Here is a 26,409-nt window from a genome sequence, read left to right as displayed (position 1 = left end):
TTTTATTTTAAATGATAATTAATGAATTATACAAAATTCAAATGCCACTGTTGTGTATCTTTCTATTTTGAGTGGATTTTAAAATTTCAAAATTCTTAATAATCAGATTGTGAACGTTTTTAAAAAAAAGTATTGCAAGGCAATTATATTTTTTTTCGTTGAGTGGCTGTTAGCAGTAATTCATCTAAAAGCTTGTCGAAATGGCACATTCCAAAAATTGTAACCAGCTGCAAATCTTCAACAAACTGTTGTGACATTGCCTGAAGAGGTGGAAGCAGCAACAGCAGGTTTCCAAAACGTAAGGGATCTTTTTTGCAGTTGTCCGCGCAGTACGTTTGAAGTCCAATTAAAACTTTACTTCTCAGATCTTTCACTTCATTTTTTGAATGAAGACCTGTGATATCTATAAAGTAATAAGCAATAAATGTAAACGTCGACTTTTTCGTTAATTAAATTACTTTGATTGAAAAATAATAGCGCTTTAATGCATGCATATTCCGTATCATCTGGGTTTAGTTCACGCATTGGTTCCACCAGCTCGTCCAATACTCGGAGTAAAACATGGCTACAATATTTCATATAAAAAAATGTGCTAAACCAAAGTGAGTAAAATGGAAAAGTTATGCACAACTTAATTTACGTTTCAGATGCTTTAATTCTTACCATGATTAATAGTTTTTAACTCTGCTAATAGAATTTGATATTCATAATTAAAAACAGAAGTTATTCAGTTGAAAGAACGACTGAAATAAATGTGTGGAAGAAAAGAAGAAAATAAAATACACACTTAACATCAGGTAAATGATTGGAATGCCCTCGTGGAATGCATGCATCATTGCTTAACAAGAGCATATCTTTAAAAGGAAGAGAACGTCTTGCTACCCCTAAAAGCAAATGTTCTGCTGCGTATGCACGCAATAAAACAACCTGAATATATAATGAATATATTTATATTAGTAAACTTTTTAAATATACCTGATCTTCTAGTGCCAACGCGTGAAAAGGTGGAAGAGCTTTGGCCCAGTCGACCAATAGTAAAAGCTGTTGCTTTATTGCTTCACCAATGTCAGTAAGCGTAGCTAACTTTGAAACTGAATCCAATTTCTCATCCGTACCTGCTTGCGATGCGTTTGTAATAACACTGACTCTTACTGGAGATGATTTTTTTTCTGCTTCCATAAGCATTGAAAAAAATCCCATCCAATGTTGTGCTGCACTATCAACTTTTCCTTCTTGAACGCGACGTTTAATTTGATCACGTTCATTTTGTACTGCTAAAATGGGATATTTCGACACAAAATCATTATTTATTTTAAGCATGAAAGAATTATGAACAGACATTTTAATGAAATAAAACTGGTAAAATTAAAACGCATATATTTATATATAAAAATAAAACTATCTAAGGGACCTTCTTTTCTCATTCCTGCTGCAAGACATTTTTGAAATCTGCAGTGGCGGCATGAGTTCCGTTTGTCGCGGTCAATAACACATTTTTGATCAAAGCGACAAACGTAGTGCTGCTTTTTTCGCACTGTTCGACGAAAAAATCCCTTGCAACCATCACAGCTATTTGTTCCATAGTGTCGACCTGTTGCCCGATCTTTGCATATTACACAAGTAGCGCAGCTGCTGTCTGAGGTTGAAAGCATTTAAATGTAAAAAATAAGTATTTATTAAAAAAATTTTTTACTAGAATTCTTGGCTAGAACATTGTCTGCTTTTTCAGAATTTGTTTCTGATGAAATAATGTGACCGATCGGCAAAGTTTCTGCTGGTAATGGAATTGGTGGGATCATAAAAGTTGGCGGATGAAATGCACGTTGGCCTTGTACAGCAGCAAAAGCTTGTGGACCGTATAAATCACGATAACCAAAATTTGCAAGAAATTCTAAAAATTATTTGCAAATAGCTACTAGCAGCGTATGAACATCAAAATGCTGTTTTCTTCTGCTTTATTTTTATTTCATTCATTATTACGCATACTGCGCTTCATTTAATTGATCGTAAATTTAAAAGAAATGACGAAAGGAACATAACATTATTTTCAAGAAATTCGAAAATAATATTTTCATTCTAATAATCCTTTCGTTGCATTTTATATTCCATTTGCATTTATCCTTAATGGTAGCTTAGTCAGTGCTAATGCTGTTTGATTATCAGAAGATATTTTAAAGCAAATTCTTGTTGATGAACAGTTAACAAGACGTATTTTTCAGAATCTAATTTAGCATGTTTTTCAATGCATATCGATGTTACAAGGCATGCATCGTTTTCTCACATAAATTTTGGCACTTTTGAACAATGGCAAAATTATATAATGAAATGAATTACCTGCACAAGTATAATACGAAATTGAATAATATTGAATTACATACTGTGCCATGTTGGTGAACTTTCAAACAAGATAACAAGCATTTTAAAAGTCAACTGAAAAATGATCAAAACAGTGCCAAATGGATAAATAAAGCTTTATTTGTCGTTGCATCTTTTCCAAAGACATCAAACGTTTACTTTAAAAGCGCATTTGTCTTTGAGTTTCATATGATGAAAAATGCTGCTTTCAATTCGCTCACATAAAAGTAATTATCTAGAGATAAGATGAAATTTGCTTTAAACTATGAAAACTGACTTGTTTACTATTTCTCATAAACTTGGCTGACGTTGATTTGTCTAGTCATTTCTTAGCAAGTGGCCGCACAGTACTTATGTAACTTTCAACTCACAAACAAACGGTTCATAATGTTTTCATCAATAATTTTATCAAACTTAATTCATTTTTTAACTTTAACACATATTACACTATTGTCGACTCAGCTATCATAGCCATGCATCAAGGGAATTAATTGTCAGCATGTATTTGTTGCAAACGCCATTTTAAAATACAAATAGCATTCTTTTGCATTGACTAAAAATTGAAATATTTGAATAAAATAAATAAAATAGCTTTAGATTTTTAAATGTAAATGAATGCAACACAAAAATTTTTTATATGCTTTAAATTATTAATGCTATCGTTGTGTGATTCCCTACTAATCCTTTTCAATGTTCAGATAAAAATATTTGATGAATTTGAGCAACAGACTAACTAAACAATTTTTAATGCAGCAGTTATAAAAGCATGAAATTCTGAAATCCTGAAATTTTATTGCATTCACAGAACAAAAAAATTACTGTAAGATTAAACTGAAACTCACAGTAAATTAACATAAAGAAATGCTCACATACCCATATCTTAATTTGGATGCAAGGAAAATTATTTCAAAGGTTTACTCTTCAAAATTATACTGAAGTTGACAAAGCTGCTGCATTGTAAGCATCATTTTTAGGTGACGAATTGCACAGAAGAAACCAATGCCATTTATGTTTTACTATGATAAGAACTGCCAAATGATGATAATACTGTCACTTCATTAATAGCTGGAACGTTTCTGGTCAATGGCACACGTAACAACACTCGTTTTTTGTTCTTCAAATTATAAAAGATTACTTTTTTGAAAAATAAGTTTTTGCTGATTTCAAAGCTTTTATCTAACTCTGCAAACAGTGGTTGTTTACAATGGCAGAAAGTTTTGAAATAGATAGGAAAACTTCTGGAAAATATCTTATTTTATAAGTTAATAAATTAGATACATCAGATAATTATATCAATTGTCAACTTTGATGATTGACTGACAAAGCGTTGTTAACTACAAAAACAATAACGCCCGCAGAAGTTAGTGGTTTACTGTCTTTGAACGTAAACTTGCTATTTGATTGCAAACAGCCCGTGGCTGAAACACTTTATTTGCATATATTACCATTAGACAAGCAAGATCAAGGAAAGCATGACGTCATGCTAGCAAAATAAAAATACGATGCAAAATTTGTAACGCGTAACAACTACAAAAATGCAAACAAAGTCCAAGAACTGAAAGCTAAAAGAAAAAATTAGCACAGACAAATCATTGTTTGTAAATTATTGTTATTGCTGAAAAGCATTTAAATTTTCATTGGCAGAATTTCATTAAAGAAAGTTTTTACGAAGCGAAAATTCTAAAGTTACAAAAGAATGATCGTTAGTTTTAAAAATGATGTACATATATGTATTGGCATTTGCAAATAAACATGATGCTTAGTTTTGATTTTTTATTATCGATGTAAAATAATCATGCATAAATTCCGTAATTTATGCAATGTAATATGAGTAGTTGTTGCTGAAACACATAATATTTGCAGTTGATAACATTTTTTAAATTCCGTTCTGGTTTAATGAATTGCATTCAATCATTATAAATTGCAAAGCTTTTTATTTATAGCATTGGAATGTGGTAGTTTTGTAAATTTCATGCAAAATGTATTAGCAGAGAATGGTGAAAATCTGAATTCGAATAAATGCAAACAAAAGTTTCAAGTGAGTGTACTTGATAACCAATGATTTTAAATGAATGGGTAGGAATGTAAGTAAATGAGTTCATTTATCATAAAATAGAATAAGCAAATAAATTTACAAGAGAAGTAGTTTTAAAAAACGTTTCAAAAATATACATGGATGAATTTTAATAACAGCGACTTATTCAGATGGATTTTTTAAGGTATGAGAAGCTTTTATTTCTTTTCCTGGACTAGCTAACATCATTCTCCATTGTTCTGCGCAGGATTTCTCTTCTGCACCTTTGCTTAAAATTATTTCGCCAATTACTGATGATGGACAGCTTGGTCGTATAGCGTCCATAACGGACACTACCAAACTCGTATTTTCCAAATCTTCTTCACCAACTGACACCAAGAACATAACAGCTTCTCTAAACACAGGGTTGCAAGTGTTCTTCAACGTTCTAGTTTGCTTTGACTGTGTCACTTGTTTTTGATTCAATGTAATACGTACATATGGATCTGAAATCAATTTGAACAATTATATCAATGCTTAATTCCTTTATTACACTTGACAGAATGAAAAAAATTAATAATACAAATCCCATTTTGAAATCATCTAATTAAACAGCATATTCATTGCATGGCGCAACATTTGATGGCTTGTTGTATTCACTTAAAGAAAGCTTGATCAATAAATTTATTTTCAATTTATAGCTGTCATGGAATTGATTTGCCTAATCATTATCTCTCATATTAGTTTTTATACAGTAAACATTTTTTTGTTTCCCCCAAAATAACGGATAAAAATTTATTTGTCAAGTTTTCATTTTTGAATTACACTCCGCTCACTATGCAAATCTATGCTGCTAACAAAGATAATCAACCAAATTGGAATTAAAAGAGGCATCTGATTTGGCGGACAATTTGTTGCAATTGTTCATAAAAGTGCACTCGGTTCTCAACAATTTTATCCTTTCTACAAATCAAATTTTCGCTGGCATATTTTACTTTAAATTTAACTAATTTAAAGCCAAATCGATATTGCAAAAGTCTTTGCTGCACAGATCAAAAAATAAATACTGAATAACTGTTAAACAACAAAAAATGTAATAATAATAATTATAAGAAAGCACAATAGAACGGAAAAACATAGAAGAAGGTACATTTCGATGATCCATATTTATCAGTAACAAACGGCGCATTCTATGCTAATTTATTAACAAATTAAAGTCTGACCCAAGAAATTAATTCAGATTTTACAAAAATGGAGTGAATGATGTGCGTCCGCTTTGAATTTTAGTGGATCGACTTGTTAAACAATCTTCTTTTCAATTATGCAGCATAATACTGGACATCATAAGTATTGGTAAATATATTTTACTTTTTTGTCTGCTATTTAAACTTTTATTATTATGTCTTGTTCAACAATTTTTGATCATAGCTGGTAGTCTTAATTAGTCATATCCAAATAAAATAAAGGATGAATAAAACGATAGGCACGTTGAAAACATTCAACAACGTGGTTAATGCAATTCAACATCGTTTTTGTTAAATATGCGAATGTTGTTAAAAAATTATTTCAATATACAACCAATAAAAGCTAAATAGTACGTGAAGAAATACTCCCACCTAATTATTGAACGCGCAGTTGTTCATGTATATTTTCTTGGCAAACAATTTCAAGCGTTCCTTTTTTTATTGATTAAAGTCTTAATAGCTCTTAACAGTTTGCGTAGTTTGGATGGTTAAAAGATAATTTATTAGCTCCATACTTGATGTTTAACCCTAATGAATGGAATCTATTGATTTATTACCCCATAAAATATCTAAATGAATGCCAAGTTCAGCTAGATAAAAGAATATTTTAAAAAATTTTGCCAATTGCTCTGTACATCACTGAAACATTTCAATGAATAAGCATCATATTTATTTGCCTTTTGTCTTATTCACCATATGCAAATAGAGCAATTTAAATCAAAGCAAGAGTAGAGATATTTATAGCTTTTTCGTTTTGCAATTTTTGGAGATTTATGAGGGTACACAGTTGGAAAGTTTATATATATATATATGTGTGTGTGTGTGTGTGTGTGTGTGTGTGCGTATCCAGTCCTCAACGAACCTTTCATTTCTAAACATCAGTTTTATGATTAAATGAAGATTATTATCAACCTAATTACGGAAGATAAATAGATCTTTTGAAAATTCAGAACATTTCGAAGAAACTAACAGTATAATTTTTAAATTACACATGAAATTGTTGTAAAATTATGATGCTACAGCAATGCTAAGTTAGGAAGTCTCGTTTCACCGTGACCTGCAAGCAAACGGGCGCTCAAACTATTGAGCAAACATTGAAAATCTAATTTGCAAGATTTGATTCGATTCAATCTAAATTTCGTAACGAAATCGATTTTGTGCAGCGCTTCCTTGTCACAGAATTACAAAGGCAATATGGCTATTTGCAGTTATGCTGACATGTATTTCAAGCACTAAGTAAACTATATCAAACTGAGCTAAATAATGGCAACCGCATCCGTTGGATAATAATAATATTAACTAAAAATTATTAAATTTCACCTAATAATGCTTTTCTCACATGCAGTACTTTATTAAAGAACATTTTACTGGCATGTAAAATTCACTCATTTATAACTGCCAAATAAATTAACCATTCTTCATAAAATTTCACCACTGCATTTAATCATTTATGGCATTAAACAAAATTGATTTCAAAAGCAACAGTAGAATATTCTTTATGCGTGTTCTAATTAGTTAGAGATTATTTTTAAAATGCACAATCATTTCTTTATGCTTATCTTCATTATTACGCACATTTAAATTAAAATGTTCAATTAAATCTTAGCAAAATTGAAAGTATGCATTAATATTATCAGTTTAATATTTAACTTCACTAACATTGTATTTCTTTCATAACGCTTAAGTAATATATAAGTGATTAAGAAAAATCTATGATTTAGATTGTGGATTGTTTTATATTGTCTAATTCAAACAATTCGAAGACAAGATATTTATAAACTGAAGCTAAAAAAGGAAAATAGCAAATTTATAGTTTGTGCATAAGATTAGCTTAGTTCGATTTCATTTTTTTTCTTAAAGCAAAAGTTTAATTAATAAAATAATAATTTCAAGCAATTCTTTGTGCCTTTTGTATCAGTGCTTTTTTATAACAAAAGAAATTATCTGATTTGCAAAAACTATACCGGTTTCTTTGTTGGCAGTTGAAATGCTCGCTTTTTTTATTTGCATGAAAAGTAAAGATTATAAAACGAACCTTTCATAATTATTGATTAATGACAGTCATTATGCAAAATATAAAGCAAACATAATTTAAATGCTACTAGGAATTATATAAAATACTTTCACATTTATCTTTCTATAACTATTATTTAGTTACGCATCAATATTTTATTAATTAGAATGCATTTTATATTTTCAACCTGCTTAGCAAAGTGGAAAACTGAAAATTATTAAAATACAGTATAACTACACATGCAAATAAATCAAAGCAAAATTTTCTATGAAATTTATTGTATACCTGGGGGTCCATAGATTCCATACTTGGGCAAGTCGTCAATTTTTGCTACGTTAATTGTTAACCGACGCGCACTTGCTTCTAAAGTGATTCCGAGGTGAATACGGCCAAGTTTCTATAATTAAACAGAATTTACAGTGAACAAAGCAAAAATTTATCTAAAAATAATTATAAAACTATGGGGCATGCAATCTGATGTTAGCTGAAATCAAACAGACGAAGCGATTAAGACAAATTATGCAAGTGTATGAAAAATTAATGAAATTACTTATTTAGTTCAATTTAAAATTGCCAGAGTCGAGGAAGATGCATTAACATATGCTTACACTTTCTTCCTTTCTAACTTTCCATTTTATCTATACATACATACATATATATATATATATATATATATATATGTGTGTGTGTGTGCGTGTGCGTGTGTGTGTAACTAACAGATTTTTGAAAAAAACAAAAAAGAACATTAATGTAGAAAGCTGCAAAGAAAAACAATTAACAAATAAATTTAGAATATTAATAAAAAACAGCTTTTTTGTTGATATGCTTGAAATAAGCATTAAGCATGCAGAAAATGTATTGCTGAAACAATTTTGATGTATTGATTTTTAAATTTTCAATCACGTCTTTTAATAAAGAGCACTGATTGTTTTCGTTCATCAATACAGTGTTATAGAACTGCTTTCCTGGCAAAATTTAATAAAGTGCAATTATAATGAATAAGCTTTGAAGCAACTGAAAATAAGATGAAAAACGGAATGCACATCTGCATTTCATTTTTTGGAAAACAGTATACAAATTTAAGACAGGAAAGCCTAGAGCTTACGTAGTCATGATGCAACATTTAGTATCATCAATAGCTCTTTGAAAACTAATTCATTTTCATCAAATAAAATGAAATTGAAAAGCATGTATGCATAAAGAAACTGCTTCTAGTGTGAAGGGCAAATCGATTAGCTTCAATTTTTTGTCTCTCTATTTATTATTTCTTATCTCTCTTTGGCTCACTTTGACTGCGACTGCTGAAGATATACAGCTTCATTTGAAAATAAATGACACGGTGCTTCAGTTAGAATTGTTGATTTGTTTAAGAGTTTTTCAGTTATGAAATTAAAAAAGTCCATTGTATGCTAAACTTACCGCGTAGAGAATTTTAAATCGGCAAAATGAGCTTATTTTTTTCTAAAAGATTTAATTAATTTATAATCTATTCTTTAATTTAACGTCATAAAACAACTTATTACGTAACATTCAACAATTAATAAACATAAATCAGACTTCATCTTATTTATTCTGTTTTCTTATAACTTTATTACACTAAAAAAAATTAACGTAGAGAAGTAAGCTATTTAACGTCACTGTAAACTGCAGTACTAAAAACTTATGCTCACTGTTCATGGCATGCTTCTGTCATAATGATATCAATCACATACTCATATAATAATAAAACACAAAACAAAATATTGTGCAACAAATATCTTTTTTATTACAGATGAAAATCTTGCCACGATTTTCTCTGGAGGGATTACCTGTACAAGTTTAATATTAGTTATATGCTTATGCTGGTACCACAAAATAATACAGTTTAGATTTACCAAACAGTAAAAGTACCATACAAGATATGCACGTATATTAAAAGTAGCCATGAAGGGTGAACATTTGCTATGGAAATGGCCCTGCAGATTTATTTGACTGAGAGATGATGTTAGAGCTAATTAGCTGTGCTTAAAAATAATCAGGGCAGACTTATTTTCATGGAAAAACAGCCTTAGCTATAAGCAAAAAACAGTTATACGCCCTATTTTTTGTGTATATAAAAAGTGCTCACATGCCAATAAAGTGGTTGACAGTTTCAGGCTAATTTTAAATTGGTTAGTATTAAAGGTTGAGAGGAAAGCTCCCTTCAGTTGCAGCAGGTAATCCTAGTTTAGAGAATGGTAAGCAATCGATCCAATGTTAGAAAATTAAAGTTTTCCAGAGTAAATCGTGACATTTTTTCGGCGCATTGAACATTGACGTAATTCACTGAATCTCATTGGGAAAAAATGCATCACTATAAAGGAACTTCAGAAAATTCAAGATTTTCAAAAAAAACGCAAAACAGCTTTAGTAGGCCATTACAATTCAACATATTGCAATTTCTTTTCAGCATTGTGCAAAATTTGAAGAGATTATTTCGCTAATTGCTCTACAGCAGCACCTCAAACTATCTTATTTAATTTTATCTTCATAACTATTATAATAAGAAATTGATAATTTAATCTCTAATGTAGACCTTTCCTCTGCTTATTATTTCTGAAGAATACACTAAACTTAAACTGAAACTTGAAAGTAGATGATGCAATGCAAATTTTTCAAGTCAAAAACGTGCTTGAAACGTAAACAAGGAAAGCGGATGTAATGTCAGCTGAAGCGGATATCAATTTTGTTTTCGTGTAGCTTCTTAAGCAAGAACGACTGTCGATATAGAGTAATACATTTCATCTGTGCTTTTATTTTATCAAGGTTAAATACATCAAGTTGGATAAATATTGAAATTTTGAAGCAAATTAATTTACTGTGAAGAAATCAATCTCAAGCTGCATTGGCACTGACATAAAAATGTAAAGCATATTCTGAACTCGAAACTGCTCCTCCCACACTCGTTCTCTTGTCGCTAGTTTATTTATATTTTGACAACGACCGCCTCGAGGGAGCTATTTATCAGCATCATCTCACCCACACCAGGCATAAAAATAACGGTCAGAAGAGATCGATGAAGCTTGCTTTTCATAATATTGCAGATTTTTTTGCATCAAAATAACTCAGAAATTTCTTTTCACTGTCAACTTTGAATCCAATAAAATCCTCCAAAACTTTTTTGCATAAAAATATTTATAACACAATTACCTTGACTTGCTTCGGAGATAGATTGCGTATAAAATGAATTTCTTGTTTTGACCAAAGCTGAGGTACAGCATGAAGTGGAAGCTTTACTTCACCAATAACGCGATCGTTGTGGAACTGCTTTGTTGCGTGATTGCAAAGCCTAATTTCAACAGATTTTGTTTTAATATCATCTTCTGTGATATTGACAAAAAAAAATTCCTCATTGTAAACGGCATCTTCAGCATGCTTGATTAGGCGGCGACTTCGCTGTTTTTGCTGCTTGCCAGGTGAAAGAAAAATTTTCAGGAACGTATTCAATACAATATCACGCTTAGTCGGCAATATAAGACCCTCAGCTTTTATCACAAGTACCCGTAGACGTTTTCGAACTGGAAAATACTGAATAGAAAAATGAAGAAAACCAAAGCCACTAGAGAAACTTGTTCCTTCTTTAGAAAGCAAGCCTGGCCAAGAGCCCCTTTTAGCTTCTTGTCCTACTGGAGTAACAATTCGCTGCTTAGCAATGTCAGGTACACTGGATGACGCGGGTGGGATTTTACCATAAATAGGGCGAATTTCTATACTGCTTGCATTTCGTGATACTTTTCTAGAAGACGCCAGTTTAGTACTAGTCTTTTTGTGCAATAAATGTGCGGATGTATGTGATTCATTATCATCAGCTTTTGCTTGCCTGCTTTTGCTCGACGAGAGAGAGCATTTATCAAAAAAGCTTTCCAAACTTTCACTATCGATTGACGGTTTTCTGGTAATGACCATTTTTGAAGCATGAAGTACGTTAGATGCGCTGTGGCGTCTTTCTGCCTCGTTTGGAGGTTTGAGAAAATCCTCTGCATTGTGAGTTCCATATCGAGGACTTAGAGACAACTCCACACTACGTCTAGATATCTGGGGCATAGGAGCGGTAGGAAGAATTCTGCTGCGTCGACGACTGGAATGTATAGTCAAAAAATTTGTCGCGTCACCGGTCGAACTTGGTGTAGATGAATCACAAATGTCACTGCTGTATAATTCGTCTGTTAGCTGAGATTCCTTTGAAGGATAGCTATCATCTTCACTATCTATGACAGATTCTTTCAAATCATTTGCTATGCAGACAGGTGTTGGTGGCAAAAGCCTTTTAGAGCTTTTTCTTCTTACTGGTAGAATATTAAGTCTGTTTCCATTGTCAAAAGCACAATCACTTTCAGATTTTGAAAAGTACTCTGAATTGTCTGCATGCGATTTGTGCAACTTCATACTGTTATCATCACTATCTAATGATAAATTGATTCTTGGTTTGACTTGGGTGAGTTTGGTTGAAGATGATGCTTGGCCCGCATCTGCAGCATTTCCAGTAGAATGCCGATAGCGTCCATTATTGTTAGAAGCTACATACAAATGCTGATCACGAGGTGGAATTGACTGACATGTTTTGGATTCTCGAAACATGGATTCCGGTTGCAGTAGACAACGTGCTGACAATGGCATGTGCTTTACCAACCGTGAACAAACAAACCAATGATCAACACCAACGCATCGACTACACAAATGACAGATTTACCATTCACTTACTACTTTGACGATCGCTTTTCACCCAGTGCAAACCAAATAGCATAAGTGCTAAGAGATTGGTTAGCTTCAGCCAGTGACGTCTATCTGGTTCTATAGTTCGATTTGAATCGTCATTTACCGAACGGCATCATCAAAACGATCGAATTATATAAGCATCTCAAGCTTGCTCGTTACCGTGATTACCACAGCCTACTTGCGCTGTTTGCTGCAGACGTGATTTTAGATTAGCTAGCAAAATGAGTTTTTTGAGCCAATTTTACATCAGTTGTTATTCATTTCCAAAAAGGGTGCTTCAGTTTAAACTTGGCTCACAATCAATGCAAATACGTAAAGTATGAGGAAAGGCAAATTGTAAAGCAACAATTGTAACGTTCAGCGTAAGCTGTAAAATTTATCATTCAGATGCATTCTGTTATGCAGTAGCTGACCACGCAGCTGATTATTGACAAATTACTTGATAGTTGGCTTTGCGGTTGGTTTTGAAACTGAATAGCGACTTCAGCGCCACGTGTGTTTTGAATGTACGGTAATTGTTGCAAAACATCTGTTTTTTTCTTTTTAAGTTGGATAAAATTGCAGGCAGCTGAAAAATGTTGGTGTATTTTGCTTAAATAGATTGCTTGTCTATATCTTATTGATTAACCAAATTTGCGCCACATTACTGGGTAACAGCAATGTTCATTTGGCTGTATACTGCAAGTGAACTTGACAACCGAAAAGTACTGTGCCGGCAGCTTCGATGACAAGATGTCAGAAACGGTGAGAAGTTACTTTGAAAATTGAGAAATAGCTTATAAGCTGGCAAACTTTTCGATCGCTATGCACAGTGGCACTTTCAATTTCATCACTCACTCACTCACGCCTGAAAAATGTTGACGCTCAATGCAAATTGTGCATGGCACATTGCCCAATACATTAAAAACATTCTGTCAAACTGCAGCTGATGTTGAACTGCTCAAAATGGCTGAAAACGACAAGTTTCCATTTTAATTTTTCTCAAATGCATACATGCATTTAAATTGAAACTTAATGCATACATCTCTCACAGTTGAAACTTAACTTTTCAAATGCATGTTGTCAGTTTCCATCAACAGTAAAGCATTCCTTATCCTTTGGGTGCAATAAAATGCTGCCTGATGTGCTGTTTTTGTTCAGCAGCTGTTGAAAGCAAACTTGAATAGTATTCCCTGTGAATATTCAAATAAAACTAAAAATAGCAGATGTAAGATGTTAACTGAGACTCAAACATTATTTCTACACAATATAAAACCTTCAATAAAGCATGCGCAATGATCACTCATCCCAGAAATTTTACATTACTGATGATAATCATGAGAACAGTTTTCAATGCAACTGCCAATTCAGTATATCATAATTTTGATTGTTACATTTTGATAAATGTTTTTACCCAATAAAACAGCATAAACAATTTTTACTAACAATTTAATCTAAAAAGTAGACATGAAATTTTTGTAATTTATTTTAAGATTATATCATTAGAAATAATTTAAACTAATATTCAATATATTGATAGTTTGGAATATATTCTCGTTAAATATTCATACTTATTACTATTGTATAGCAGCGTCTTTTGGATATACTGCTATTTGTAGAAGTATACTAGCTTATTCAAATAGTGCAGTCGCTTCCATACTTTTCAAAAGTTATTTACGCTTGCTAGTTAGGTATTAATGGACATTTTCTAACTTCTCTATTCAATCATGATGTCTGCGTTCAAACAAAAATAAAGCATTGTAAAATGAATATTTCATTACTACCTAATTTACTTTGCAATTATTATGGATTAATGAAACTGACATAATTAAAGCGTGCACAATTATTGTATATTTTCAGCAGTTTAGAACCTAAATTTATAATTGTAAAGAATACAAATTTTGCTCTATTCCTTGATTTAAACATTTACTCAGCACTGCGTTTTATTTATAACACTGATTCAGACATTTCTGCAGCAATTGGTCTCACAACCTATCATTTTCTTTGCATAAAGTACAAATTATGATTCTTCGAATTTTCCATAAACTTTCGCTTCATAGTGTAGGTTTTCGGTGAATCCCACGTAAATTGCCAATAGACAGTGCTTTTCGAAAATTTGTATTTGATATATCACAAATGATAAAAATTATCAGTTTGTACAACGTTTACCAAAAACTGCACATTTTTATCTGATTTAAAAACTATTTAATTTTCTGAATTACTTTCATTCTCTGCTTTTCGTATTACAAACAAAAAAAAGTACAGATAAGAGCTGAATTCAATTCACAGACTGCACGGCACATTCAGTGCATTATAATATATATATAATGTAATTAACATTTCTCCCAGTATTTGTATATTATATATAAATTTAAATTAGAACAAAATTGGATTGCTGCTTGTTATTTTGTCTACCAAAGAGAAAGAGCAGCATTTAGTATATTTGAGTATTGAACAATTCTTAGTTGGCAACTAAAGTTCAGCAAAATAGCTTACCTTTTGAGATGATGATGATTTAATTTTAATTAATCGTTTCATTTCGATGCACTCATACAGCAGAATATCAAAATTCAAATGGCCAGTTTAATCAAAATAATAACAGAGAAAAATGTTTTTCAATTAATAAGGTCCTTATCCCGCTTTGTACAATACTGAAAAGAATTGATCGCATTTCTACTTTGAAACAGACTATGTTATAACAAAGTCAACGTAATAACAAATCACATTTGTCAAGAAAAATCTATTTAAACAAAGTTTAACCAGAGATGTCACAAATGAGCGGCCTGTGACAATTTATAATGCAGAGAAGGAAGAATAAAATTTCACTTTGCATGTGAAATAATTACAACTGCGCAAATAAAGCAAGGAAAATGAAAACTGCATTTTATATTTTAGTTAAATTTCCAGTTTGAACAAACTGCTCAAAACTGAACGTTGTCTCATAAATGGACTGCCATTTTATTACTTTGATTGTAAGTTAGTTAGTTAACTTTGATGAAAACTTTACACTAATCTATAAAAGTTAAGAAACTTTCAACTGTTCACATTTCAGTTTCAAGAATTGCAGCAGTCTGAACATTTTTAAATACAAGAAACAAATTCTGAAAAACGTTTATTTCAGACAAAAATGAATAATGTTTTTTTGACAACTAGAGAATTTGTTTCACCTGTAATCAGTTGCTTTAAATTAAAGATTCCGCTTTTTCTTTTACCGTTGGTTCTGATGGATATATGAAAAAGAGAAGAAAAACTAATCCATCTATTGTCATAAAAATGCCATTTGATATCTTAAATTACATTAATGTAATAATTAACTTTAAGAAACAGACTTACTAAAAGGTAAAAGTCTTCTATCCAAATGCTGTATAAGGTAACCTGGAATTCAATGTTAAAAATTTGAGCAACAGGAGGAAATGGAATAAAATCTATTCTTTTTTTTTTAATGGCCAACACCTAAAATAAATTTCCCGGTTGATTAATATTGCTCGACATTTTGAAAATCCTATAGAAAAAGTTGCAGTACTATATTCAGTGTCATCATGTAACATAATTAAATTTCCTTCAAAGCAAGTGGACGTTTTATTTTAAAAGTATGCATGGAAAATGCAATAAATTATGAATTACTAGTACAGATATCATTATCTATGTCATTTATAATTTTGACTATTCATCAGAAACAAGACATCAAGAAGAATTATTTTTTAGAATGATCTCTGTTTCAAAATGAATTACAAATTTAAGCAGATTTTAAACATTAAAATACTTGAATTAAAATAAATTCAATTTGGTGTTATTTATTATTATTATTATAGAAAAATGGTTTTACTTTTATGCTTACTGTTTACTGAAGTCAGTTATTTTCAACAGAAATGTAGATTAAAATTTTCATATAAATACATACAATCATGTATAACATTGTACAAGCGCAACCAATTTGTATACATGAGCAAATACTTCCAACCAAATGCACCGAAGTAATGTTTGGCAGCTGCGTTAAAAGCAGCAGAAGCGACCCTGTAGCTAAGCCGGTTATAAAAATGACTGCTGCTAAACTTTTCTTAAATTGTAAAATATGATACATGCTGAAATTCATAAATAAAAACTGTACTTTTCTTATTCGATAAATATATAGAGCAATCAGCACTACTGAATTAGCTGCTGTCAAGTACCCATTTACTAATTCAATTTGCCAATTGGTAACCAAAAATCCATAAACAGTCCACAAAAAGCTTCTGCAAAAGTTAATACAAAGTGTTATTCTAAGTGATAAACTGCCAGTCCATAACGCACATTCAGTATTATATTATTTATATTGTAATTCTTAAATTACACCTGAACAAAGATCACTGCAGCATCACAATAAGTTCAAAGAGAAACAAACTGTTGTTCAAAGCCCTATTTTGAATGTTGTTTAAAGTTTACTGTTTTTATTCATGAATTACATACGTGGTTTAAATAAAAAAACAAAAGTAGCCTCTGAAAATAAAAAGATTTACCCAATCCAAGCAAGGATGAAGGGAAGAAAAAAGTCTTGATCAGATTTTCCACGCATTTTCCATCTTCTGATGTTGCTTCTGCATAAGAAAACTTATAGTTATTTTAAAATACAAATTTGTAAAAGTTAGTGCATACAAAGCAGCAAGACCAAGAAAAAAAATGTTGATGCCAATAGATGTACAAAGAAGATCAAAAAAATTTAAATGTCTTAGCAGTGATTTGGGAAAATCTTTGTAGAGAATTTGCAGTTGTTTTTCCAAAGGCATCGAAGTAGAATTCATAATATTAATTTTTTAACATATATTTATTTATCAGAGAAATTTTTGTGAAAGTTTGCTTACTGTTGCTGCAGCTAGTTGTTTTGTTTGTGCAATTTGTGACATTGCAAATATGGAACAAATTCATAAACGTTGTTCGAAAATGGAAAATTGCTTGACACAGCCCGTGGTAACATGTGACCTGAGAAAAATTTGAATGCCATCAAGTGACGTATCTTCAATCAAACGTCACTGACATGTTTGTTTGCATAGCAGGTAGCAAGCGGGCTGTTAGTCGTTTCATTGATAAAGCGCTGCTTTTTTTCATGCAAAAGAGAATGCAGAATTGTTTCTATTCTTACAGTAAATATTTCAACTATTTTTACTTTTCAATCAAGCAACTTTGTAACGGTTGCTTTCGAAGAAAAACATTTTTCAAGCGTTGATTATTTCTAATTTTCATATCTTACAAAACAACTTTTGAATACTGCTTCCAATATTCTGCAAAAATGTGGAGCTTTATAAAGAAAAATTATTTTTTGTATACAGTTTACTAAAGCAGATAAATAGAAATATTCAATTGAAATTTCTTTGATAAAATTATTAATAAGTAATACATTTATTGCAATAATCCATGCATTTTTATAAAGAGAAAATTCACGTTTTATAATAAAAAATGCAGCACTTACGTAGAATAATTAAATTTTTACATCATAAATAAATCGATTTAACAATTAAACATGTAAAAATTACAGTAATACTTGATAATCTTTATGCAAAGTAAATAAACGTTTTAAAATATAAAAGCAGTAAAAACACTACGGTTTTGTAAGTTCAGTTTTAGCAATAAACATGCTGTTTCAAATAAATAAACATAAATAAATTAATTAATTAAATAAATTAAAAGTTATGCTTGCTTTTTTATTTTTAGTGCTTATAAATTTATTCTTCAATAACGTATATAAGCAGTAATAATTTATCTTCAACAGAGTAATTTACCTTTAAAACAGTTTCTGTTATAAGACTTATTTGTGCAAAAATTAATTCAAATTCGATTATTATAACAAATTTATGTATTCTTCAATCAGTTTAAGTATCTAAATGGATTATGCAGTTTTCTCTAAACAGGCTTGAGATATGCATAAAGTCAGGGCGTTAAAGTGAAAATAGGATAACTACAAATTAGATTTACTGCAGAAACTTTATTTTAAAAATGACAAGCAATTGTACGTTTTGGCATAGCTTGGGTATTATGCAACGAAGCTCGCATAACACTCAAGCTAGTCAATAGCTAGCCAGTCAACGTTGCTATAAATAGAAGTATAAAATTAAGCATTCTAAACATTCGACACGCTTCAAACGAAAAAATCACCGTTCATAATAATTACACAGGTCAATTGAAACAGTGATCAGTGCTTTAAAGAGCAGAATCAAAACATCCGGGTGTGGTTTCCATAGTAAGCTTTTACGCACCTTGCACTGCCACACAGTTCTAAAATCTTATTAGACTGCTTTCCTTTGTTTAAGCTTAGATTCATGAATGCCCAGTGGAAAGTATTTTAGCCAGATGCATTAAAATACAGTAGTTTTAAAGTGGAAAATAGTATTGGCCTAAGCCAATCTTTGGTAAAAAGCAAGCAAGCGAAACAGTTCTGAACTGACTGCGCAACACAGTCATTCTGAAATCAAATCACCGATAAGCACGCATTTCGCATTCAGTAAATTCATTACAGAAAAAGTTATTTTATGAAAAATAAACACAAACATGAGACTCGCTAAGTGATATATCCATTTCAATGTTGAATAGCGCATCATCCTAGTTGCATGTATGGCCAAATGAGATTGTTTCCGCTGAGCAGCATATCTCGAATTAAAGTCTCAATTGGTGTTTTTCCAACAAGTCGAACAAAAAAGAGTTGTTCAATAACTGAAGAACTGATGCTACGGAGACTCGGCAGCCGAAGCAGCAATTTTCCAAACCGATTCAGCTGCGTAGGATACTGCGCTTTACAGTATTCTTCCAAAGCACATTGCGCTTTCTCTTGCAGCAAATTAATTCGTCCAACTTCAGACAATCCGCATGCGTCTAAATCACCAAATAAACATCATTTTAATTTCAAAATTATAAATAATTTATTACTTTTTATACTTATATGTAGTTTTGCTTAAATTCTTATCATTATGAACTTAAGAAAGAACATCTTTTTGAACATTGAAACAAATGCTTCATTATAAACATGACTCAAATCTGCTCAACATCTGAACGTTTAGTAAGACATTCATCTAAGATATCAGAACAAAAATACAAAACTTGCTTTCCGTTTTTCTATCGCATTACAGTCTTAAATTTCTAACTGCACAGAAATGTTTTGAAATAAATTATTTTTTCTGAAATCGGTTTTCTTTGTTCTATTCAATTTAGTGCCAAAATTAAGGTTTTGTCATTCAACATACTTTTGCGATGAGTGATAAATCAAGCAAGAAACTATTAAAATAGGCAATAAAGAGTGTTTTGAAAAATATTTAAAAACAGGCCAGATAGAGGTTTTTACAATTGTTTGCTGACTGCTGGAGAAAATCGATGTTTAAAATTTAGGGCTATAATGATGACTCGATCAGAGTTGTCAATCGTGTTGATTAAACGTAAAGGGACCACAAACCTCTATAATAGGAGTCATGATAAAAATCGAACTAAACAAAGCTGACCAATTTATCTAAAGAAAAATGATACATTCTTTTCATATGAGCTAAGAGCCGACTGATTTGCGCGTCAGTTTCAAGCCCAAGTCGAAGGGGAACCGTGCTGTGACAACCGATTACGCGAAACCTGTGATTAAAATGACAGAATGTGAATCGCTTTGGCTGCAATTATCGCTTCTAAGCATCGATCAGCATACTGTAATCTCGACTTTAGGCCCTGTCATTCGACCTTTAAAAAGGGTTATGTTTCTCATTGAGAAAAGTTAAAAAGAGCTTTCTTAATATTCAAGGGCATTATTCTTATCTGTGGCAAAACGTTAAAAACATATTAATCATTTCTGCTTAAATCCATTATGAAAGATTACCATGCTAAGAGTATTTGCTTACAAAACTGCTTAAAAGAACAGTTGGCTATTAGCTACTAATTATGTCGTATAAATTTAAAATATTTTTCATACAATGCATCTGGTAAATTATTGTACTTGATTTGTTTTGTTTAGTATTTACTATAAACAGAGCAAATTTTCCAATTTGCTTTTATTAATTCTGTACATAGTTAATTAAATTTTTTAAAGAAAAGATTTTGAAATTCTTAGAAGACGCTATATTATAATTTCAAATTTAACTTATACTTAAATGCAAAAATCAGATCTTCATAAGTTGCTTCCTGGAATTGCACTTCAAATAATGTGATTAAAAATTACGTTCAAACTTATTAACAGTTTCTCAATGAGCTGTTTAAAAATGCCACCAGCAATTGTTTGAACCTCAGACAACAGCAAATAAACACATGTTTTATGGAAAATTCAAAAAAGTTAGGCACATTTTCCTGAATCAATCTTTAGATTTAAAGCAAATAAAGCGTGGTTTGATAAGTCTATAATGAACAGGCGGTAGAAAAAAACCGTCAACATCTGACTGTTGCGCCTGCTCACCTCAAAATTTGATTAACTGCAATTGTTTGCTATGGGAAAAAGCATTTTATTTTATGACAACAAACGATGCTATTCACACGACAGTTGTTCATGATGTCAATGCACAAATAATAATACTATTCATAAGTACTTTCAAAATCATTTTAGAAAACATTTCCGACAGTGCTGAAAATAGAAACAATTTTGTTTTAAATCCCTCAGACTTTTTTATGGCAAAATCGACTCATTATTTATTATATTTTTGATAACTAGATATTAATAAAAATAGTGAAGTGAAAAATATAACTGTTGTAGAATTTCAAAAGTCCTATTTGTTGAACAGTTAAATGCAATTAAAGACCTTTACATTAGAAAAACCATTCAATTAAAAACATCTTAATTTTTCACTGTGATATTTGATATAGCTAAATGCAAATTACTGTTTTAAATCACTTTTTGCGAAGGTCAGTTGTCAAAATGACTCGCCCACAGAAAATAATGAATGAGATGTTTTTCACTTTGTAAAACTGTTGTCAGTAAACATTGGACAGCGCAACAAGCTAAGCTGTTTCCGCTTCTGTTCATTCTGCTCGACACAGTTACCATTTAGACTAATACGCTCACTATTAGCTCAAACAGCTGTCAAACAAATAGTAAAATGATTTTTCAGGTTCACTGCAAAAGCAACAAATTGGTCGTCAGTGACAAGCACTTCTTTGTTGAAATAAAAGGCTAAGGAAAAAAGTGACTAACATCCGTCGGTGTTGATCAGTTTTGATAAAACATGAACGTGTCGTTGATGTGACGAATCAGCATTAGACATGCCGTAGTTAAATATTATTTGGCCAATGAAACTAGGATATAGACAGGCAACCGCAGGCTAAATCAATGAAAGTCAATAATTGGATTGCGTTCGACTGTCGCCTGATGTGATGAACCTTTTCATCTCGACTGGGCCGATTCCATTTTATTCTTTTCAAACACCAGCTTCAACCATTAGGTGTTCAATGAAGCGCATGCTCTACAATGACGTGTTGGCTATCCTCCGGACAGCTTAGAAACATGTTGCCAGACTGATTAGGCCATCAATTAGTAAGGATAATGCTGGAGTAGGCCAATACGCCTTTCTCGTCTTGCTCAATTTATAAAAAGACCAGTTACCCAGGCGGGACAGCTTTGCGGGTTGATAAGCAACCGTCTATTCTTTTCTGGCGCGCGAACTTTCCCCTAACAATCGATTGCTCAAAATTCTTTTACGGCATAACGAAATTGTGAACCGTATAAATAAAAGTAAAATTAAACGACGCAGACGCAGGGTGTGCACAGAATCGACCATCCCAAGTCGCTTGACTATTTCCTACGGTAAAGTGCAAGCAGACATACTACAATCGATCATATTTTGCATACTGTAAAAGTATTTTCTAAAACAAAATCCACATTCTATCACTAAATTTGTTACATTCTTCTGACTGTATAGTAAAAAGCATCACTATTGCATATCAATAGCATTAATTAACCTGAAATTGTCCTGCAGAAGCAGACTACTAAAAAACGTACAAAAAAATGTTTTACAATCTTAAAAAGCATTTTCACATAAGAGCATAAATGAAATCAAAGCATTTTAAACATGAAAATCCATACATAAGTCGAATAGTAATCCTGAACAACATAATTCAGTTGATTTTCTTTCTTTTGAAAACCATAAAACATGATGGCATTTATTATAGATTTCTAGATTTACATCCATTTTCCTTCTCATTGAATTAGCTGACCAGCTGTTGGAAAGATAGTTAACATTTTAAGGTCAATTTATGCAGTTCCCGTTTTTTGTACTTTGTTTGTTTCAGCTCTTCAACAAATAACTAGACTATTTTCAATGCTCAGACCACACGAAGTATTTTAAAGCATGATCAAGTTGTGGACTTAACTTCCTAGCGTAAATGAAACTAACAATAAAAGCAAAACAGCTATCTGTATTGTATTGTAATTTACTGTTTGTTATTATTTCAATAAAGTTGCACGTAAAAAGATAAAAATTCCGCTTAGGTAAATGATAATTTTTTTCTTTGAGATTACTTTAGCATTATTAAAAAAGATAATAATTAGGCGTAAAAACACTTTATAGTCAAATAGACTTAGAGTTTATATAATATTGTTAATACGCAATGTTTACAAATGTAATTTATATGCAGTATACTCATCTTAAGCTGAAATTACTTTTGCAAAATGTGAACTTATAATTCATTTTCTGACAAGTTTCACATTTCACATTCTATTCCACTATGTTCTCAAAATTTAATAAGAAGTATGGATATTAGCTAAATCGGAACAAAAAACTTTTTTTGTAATTAAAATACTCTCACTATTAGCTTTATTATTATCACTATGAAATATTAGTGGCAAGTTTGTAATGAAGATATTTAAATGCATAATGTGATCTTATCCTGATAAAATATTTGTAAATACATCGTGATATATATCATATTCTAAAAGAAATACATATTTTCCATTTTTGAGTGATTTTATATGTCATTGAATTTTTTCACGGTGAAATTGTAACTTCATTTTTGACTATTTATTAAAAAACGTGTGTATAGAGCCTTTTGCATTACATTATTTAACGTTTGAGAAATCTGCATTCCACTGTTCTCTCATTAGTGCCTTTGTATAGTAAATGTCAACAAAATACTAAACATAAATGTGATTGTAAATTTTAAAATAGTGATGCAATTTTTAAAAATAACTTCAATAAACTTACCTGTTGTAAATAAAACAATTGCTTTGATACAACTATATTCAGCTGAATCGACTTGTAACATTTTTAATTTTTCAATTTGATCTTGAAAAATTCTAATGTGATCCATGAATAGGACTACTCTTTCAGCTGCCATCAGAGATGTTTGTAAGCCAGCTGCTGCAAGCAAAGGTGCCACATGCAATGGCATTCCTGCTTGGGCAGCATTTAGTACAAAAAGCTCAGACCATGCCATACGCAACAAAGCCACCTTAAAACGCAATCAGTGAAATGTTTGATATTTTTAAATAAAAAAAGAAAAACATACCTGATCAGTGACCAATAGTTCTGGAAAAAATGGAATGTTTCTAGCCCATTCCACAGCTGAGAACAAAAGTCTAGCAGCCAATTCACATAAATTGTCAATTCCTACAATATTTCCAGCCGATTGGAGTACACCTAAATAATATTGCATTTCAATTCGCTGAGTTCAAATAGTGAAATTACAAAAGATATTTTATACCAGCTCCGAATCTTGAAATAGGGTACGGCTCTGCACGAAGTAAAAGCGTGACAAAATTTGATAAATAGGCATGGTTGCCGGCGATAGAATCACCACTGACAAACGCTACAGCATTGACATACGGATTGAGGTTAGTAGCAATGCGTCCGCGCTGAACAGCTGAACAGAAGTGCATTGTTTAAAAAATAGTCATCACAGTCACGAGTAGAGTAAATACGTTTCAAACCTATCTTTTCCAGAAACAAACTTGACAAATTGCTTAATTGCATTTTAGAAAACAAAAATGTTAGATTTCTTTTAACTGTTCACTGAAAAGCGCAGCTGCTGCTAACTCACGTCAACTCATAAAATACTATCACTGATATAATCAGAAATGTGATTAAAATTTTTAAGTGGAACTTAAAAACGGATATTTTTTGATAAAACACAGTAAAATTTAAAATAATTATTCACATTTTAGCCATAAACAGCGCTTTCAGACAGTCATTTAAAGACTACATATTAAAAACCGGATCGTTTCAGCGGCCTTGTCAAACTACTAACATCTGCTTATTCGTAGGAAAAGAAAAATTGATAGATACTTTCGCTGATGATTCTCACTTTCCGCAGATGCAAATGCAGATGACAGCCTTAAATTTTCATGCTTGAATAAACATTAAATTTATTTTTTTTAAACAACAATTATTCTTGAAGCATTCCAGGAATACACAGCTATATTAAATTCTCAAAACGCCTACTTTCAAGAATTCTATCATTCGTCAATAAAACAAAAAATTTTACATCAAACTATAAAAAATCAATATAAATTTTTATCAAGAATCATTAAGAAAAAAAAATACTCTCATAATTATAAACCCAATGATAACTGAAAATGCTACACTGAACTTCGAATGTTGAAACCGATGAATGGGCATTATGATTTCCAACTAAAAAAATTTTAAGTTGAACATTGAAAATAAAATTCATCCATAAAATTAAATTCTTCTGGGTCGTTGCAGTTTTATGATAAAGCTATAAAATCTGAGTGAGCTTCGCTATAAAATGCATTTTGAATAGAACTTTTTTGGACTTACTTCATAGCTTTTTGGATTCAAATGTCTAATGATGTTTATGTTTAATTTTTAAAAGTCTTTTCAAAAATATTAAAACATCGAAATTCAAAAATTACAAAAAGTCATGGCATAAACATTGCTTTAAATCTTTTCTCATTATAAACATTTCCTTTTTACATTTCTGTAACCTCTAAAAACTCATTTTAATAGTGCATTACTGAGTGGCAATAAACTGCGCTTTAAATTCATATATATTCTTATTCAAAAACTTTCTGAAATTTTGAACAGCTCAGGGCACCGTGGCGCAGAAATAGAATGCACTTTCAAAAATATAAAAGTGCAAACTTGTAAGGCTCACATTTTTCCTAAATGTTCTTACTGTAAAGTAGCCGTTTATCATGTTGATTGCGTTGTTGTCTCGAGAGACTGATATTAATGGCTATGGGTGGATCGAATTACGAATTCTAATGCGCTTCTTATTTCACTCAAAGATGCACCACACCTAAGTTTGTCAAAGGTGTGGCAAACTAACTACTTACTCAATGATTCACATCACAAAACAAATAAAAAAACGCTTACCTTCTTTGCGCATTCCCATTTTTACACATTTTTTTAGTCGGCAGTATTGGCATTGATTGCGATGATGAACATCAATAGAACAGTTCTTGTTACCCCGGCAAGTATAAGTAAGATTCCGACGTACACTTCGCTTGAAAAATGATTTACAACCTTCACAAGTAAACTGACCATAATGCTTTCCACTGCTTTTATCATGACAAACGACACATTCAATAAATTGAGAAGATTGCTTTTCTGCGCTAGTTGTTGGAGAAAGCTTGAGCTCAGTGCAGTCAGCTAATGCTGCTGACAAAACATCTCCTGTACTTGCAACTGATGAAGTCGGAGTAGCAGGAGATTGGCTACCCAATGATGACATTCTCTCCAACGGATCAGCTTTGGGTGGATTTAGTAGGATTTTAGTTCCTCCAGAACGGTTACCATCGACGTTGCCTTCACTGCTTGCAGTGCTGCTGTTGCTACTAGCTGAACTAACTCTCAAATTAATGGCTGCTTTTCGTACGCAAGTTTGTCGTGGTGTGGCATCTGTGCTACTTGTTGCCACCTCTTTAACAGACAAGGATGGTAAATCTAAGGATGTCCAGGAAGATGACGTAGACACGGGATCTTCAGAATCAGCCTGATGGTGACTTTTTGTTATTGAATGCGCGTTGTCCATTGTTGACCAGAGAAGCATGGACGGAGAAGTTGGATCAAGAAATTGTGCTTGGTCTGAACTAAACACTGGCCGCGGACGCGCAGAGCTGTTGCTGTTTGCTTGCAACCAGCTTACCATACCTCTGCCTCATCAGCTGTCCAATCAGCGTTCAATGT

The 26,409-nt window shown here is 31.6% G+C and overlaps 8 protein-coding genes across 8 annotated transcripts; all 8 read right to left on the bottom strand.

Moving 5' to 3' along the window:
- Nucleotides 1-143: 143 nt before the first annotated feature.
- Nucleotides 144-2,418, bottom strand: Tsp_10110 (putative ligand-binding domain of nuclear hormone receptor). The gene is made up of 7 exons (XM_003373218.1): nucleotides 2,379-2,418; nucleotides 1,694-1,891; nucleotides 1,400-1,636; nucleotides 976-1,274; nucleotides 788-927; nucleotides 459-565; nucleotides 144-403 (listed from the first exon to the last, which is right to left on the bottom strand). The coding sequence occupies exons 1-7, from the start codon at nucleotides 2,416-2,418 to the stop codon at nucleotides 144-146; spliced, it is 1,281 nt and encodes a 426-aa protein (XP_003373266.1).
- A 424-nt stretch (nucleotides 2,419-2,842) lies between these two features.
- On the bottom strand, nucleotides 2,843-3,803 carry Tsp_10109 (hypothetical protein). The gene is given in 4 exon segments (XM_003373217.1): nucleotides 2,843-2,908; nucleotides 3,289-3,371; nucleotides 3,385-3,469; nucleotides 3,729-3,803. The coding sequence occupies 4 exon segments, from the start codon at nucleotides 3,801-3,803 to the stop codon at nucleotides 2,843-2,845; spliced, it is 309 nt and encodes a 102-aa protein (XP_003373265.1).
- Nucleotides 3,804-4,552: 749 nt separating this feature from the next.
- On the bottom strand, nucleotides 4,553-5,263 carry Tsp_10108 (synaptotagmin-1). The gene is made up of 2 exons (XM_003373216.1): nucleotides 5,206-5,263; nucleotides 4,553-4,875 (listed from the first exon to the last, which is right to left on the bottom strand). The coding sequence occupies exons 1-2, from the start codon at nucleotides 5,261-5,263 to the stop codon at nucleotides 4,553-4,555; spliced, it is 381 nt and encodes a 126-aa protein (XP_003373264.1).
- Nucleotides 5,264-7,763: 2,500 nt separating this feature from the next.
- Nucleotides 7,764-12,262, bottom strand: Tsp_10107 (putative C2 domain protein). Its single transcript, XM_003373215.1, has 4 exons — nucleotides 10,796-12,262; nucleotides 9,436-9,582; nucleotides 7,913-8,024; nucleotides 7,764-7,834 (listed from the first exon to the last, which is right to left on the bottom strand). The coding sequence occupies exons 1-4, from the start codon at nucleotides 12,260-12,262 to the stop codon at nucleotides 7,764-7,766; spliced, it is 1,797 nt and encodes a 598-aa protein (XP_003373263.1).
- Nucleotides 12,263-15,381: 3,119 nt separating this feature from the next.
- Tsp_10106 (death-associated protein 1) lies at nucleotides 15,382-16,421 on the bottom strand. The gene is made up of 4 exons (XM_003373214.1): nucleotides 16,242-16,421; nucleotides 15,674-15,715; nucleotides 15,553-15,627; nucleotides 15,382-15,441 (listed from the first exon to the last, which is right to left on the bottom strand). Exons 1-4 carry the CDS (start codon nucleotides 16,419-16,421, stop codon nucleotides 15,382-15,384), a joined length of 357 nt encoding a protein of 118 aa, XP_003373262.1.
- Nucleotides 16,422-18,905: 2,484 nt separating this feature from the next.
- Tsp_10105 (COUP transcription factor 2) lies at nucleotides 18,906-20,774 on the bottom strand. The gene is given in 3 exon segments (XM_003373213.1): nucleotides 18,906-19,180; nucleotides 20,700-20,729; nucleotides 20,747-20,774. The coding sequence occupies 3 exon segments, from the start codon at nucleotides 20,772-20,774 to the stop codon at nucleotides 18,906-18,908; spliced, it is 333 nt and encodes a 110-aa protein (XP_003373261.1).
- A 43-nt stretch (nucleotides 20,775-20,817) lies between these two features.
- Tsp_10104 (NADH dehydrogenase [ubiquinone] 1 alpha subcomplex subunit 13) lies at nucleotides 20,818-21,531 on the bottom strand. The gene is made up of 2 exons (XM_003373212.1): nucleotides 21,462-21,531; nucleotides 20,818-20,894 (listed from the first exon to the last, which is right to left on the bottom strand). The coding sequence occupies exons 1-2, from the start codon at nucleotides 21,529-21,531 to the stop codon at nucleotides 20,818-20,820; spliced, it is 147 nt and encodes a 48-aa protein (XP_003373260.1).
- Nucleotides 21,532-22,100: 569 nt separating this feature from the next.
- Tsp_10103 (COUP transcription factor 1) lies at nucleotides 22,101-26,371 on the bottom strand. The gene is made up of 9 exons (XM_003373211.1): nucleotides 25,597-26,371; nucleotides 24,821-24,891; nucleotides 24,746-24,751; nucleotides 24,566-24,608; nucleotides 23,966-24,124; nucleotides 23,771-23,901; nucleotides 23,467-23,713; nucleotides 22,226-22,252; nucleotides 22,101-22,114 (listed from the first exon to the last, which is right to left on the bottom strand). Exons 1-9 carry the CDS (start codon nucleotides 26,369-26,371, stop codon nucleotides 22,101-22,103), a joined length of 1,473 nt encoding a protein of 490 aa, XP_003373259.1.
- Nucleotides 26,372-26,409: the final 38 nt, after the last annotated feature.

Source organism: Trichinella spiralis (genome assembly GCF_000181795.1).
Source record: "Trichinella spiralis strain ISS 195 chromosome Unknown Scfld6, whole genome shotgun sequence".
NCBI classification, from domain to species: domain Eukaryota; kingdom Metazoa; phylum Nematoda; class Enoplea; order Trichinellida; family Trichinellidae; genus Trichinella; species Trichinella spiralis.
The sequence above is the reverse complement of the archived record's forward strand: the minus strand, read 5'-3'. Positions and strand labels throughout refer to the sequence as shown.

Bases quoted from the DNA above. Each gene is read 5' to 3' on its own strand.
- Tsp_10106 (XM_003373214.1), bottom strand. From the start codon at position 16,421: ATGTATCATATTTTACAATTTAAGAAAAGTTTAGCAGCAGTCATTTTT. The intron at 15,628-15,673 runs GTAAGTCTGTTT...ATGTAATTTAAG, and splicing joins TAGAAGACTTTTACCTTTTA to ATATCAAATGGCATTTTTAT. The intron at 15,442-15,552 runs GTAAAAGAAAAA...AACGTTTTTCAG, and splicing joins TATATCCATCAGAACCAACG to AATTTGTTTCTTGTATTTAA.
- Tsp_10108 (XM_003373216.1), bottom strand. From the start codon at position 5,263: ATGCCTCTTTTAATTCCAATTTGGTTGATTATCTTTGTTAGCAGCATA. The intron at 4,876-5,205 runs GTGAGCGGAGTG...AATTGATTTCAG, and splicing joins TAGCAGCATAGATTTGCATA to ATCCATATGTACGTATTACA.
- Tsp_10110 (XM_003373218.1), bottom strand. From the start codon at position 2,418: ATGCTTGTTATCTTGTTTGAAAGTTCACCAACATGGCACA. The intron at 1,892-2,378 runs GTATGTAATTCA...AATAATTTTTAG, and splicing joins AAGTTCACCAACATGGCACA to AATTTCTTGCAAATTTTGGT. The intron at 404-458 runs GTAATTTAATTA...ATTACTTTATAG, and splicing joins GCTATTATTTTTCAATCAAA to ATATCACAGGTCTTCATTCA.
- Tsp_10104 (XM_003373212.1), bottom strand. From the start codon at position 21,531: ATGTCTAATGCTGATTCGTCACATCAACGACACGTTCATGTTTTATCA. The intron at 20,895-21,461 runs GTTAGTCACTTT...TTCTATTTTCAG, and splicing joins ACTGATCAACACCGACGGAT to CACTGTCGGAAATGTTTTCT.
- Tsp_10109 (XM_003373217.1), bottom strand. From the start codon at position 3,803: ATGGTAATATATGCAAATAAAGTGTTTCAGCCACGGGCTGTTTGCAAT. The intron at 3,470-3,728 runs GTAAACCACTAA...TATAATTTGAAG, and splicing joins CAAGTTTACGTTCAAAGACA to AACAAAAAACGAGTGTTGTT. The intron at 2,909-3,288 runs GTATAATTTTGA...TTCAATTTTTAG, and splicing joins CAGCAGCTTTGTCAACTTCA to TCAATGCAAAAGAATGCTAT.
- Tsp_10105 (XM_003373213.1), bottom strand. From the start codon at position 20,774: ATGCTTTTTCCCATAGCAAACAATTGCA. The intron at 19,181-20,699 runs GTTTTTTTCTAC...TTGGTGATTTAG, and splicing joins GCAACAGTCAGATGTTGACG to ACGCATGCGGATTGTCTGAA.
- Tsp_10103 (XM_003373211.1), bottom strand. From the start codon at position 26,371: ATGGTAAGCTGGTTGCAAGCAAACAGCAACAGCTCTGCGCGTCCGCGG. The intron at 24,892-25,596 runs GTAAGCGTTTTT...AAATTTTTTTAG, and splicing joins AATGGGAATGCGCAAAGAAG to TTGGAAATCATAATGCCCAT. The intron at 22,253-23,466 runs GTAAGTTTATTG...TACGTTTTTTAG, and splicing joins AATTGTTTTATTTACAACAG to TAGTCTGCTTCTGCAGGACA.
- Tsp_10107 (XM_003373215.1), bottom strand. From the start codon at position 12,262: ATGCCATTGTCAGCACGTTGTCTACTGCAACCGGAATCCATGTTTCGA. The intron at 9,583-10,795 runs GTAATTGTGTTA...ATAAATCTGCAG, and splicing joins TATCTCCGAAGCAAGTCAAG to GGCCATTTCCATAGCAAATG. The intron at 7,835-7,912 runs GTATACAATAAA...AATAATTTTCAG, and splicing joins TGGAATCTATGGACCCCCAG to TTTTCCACTTTGCTAAGCAG.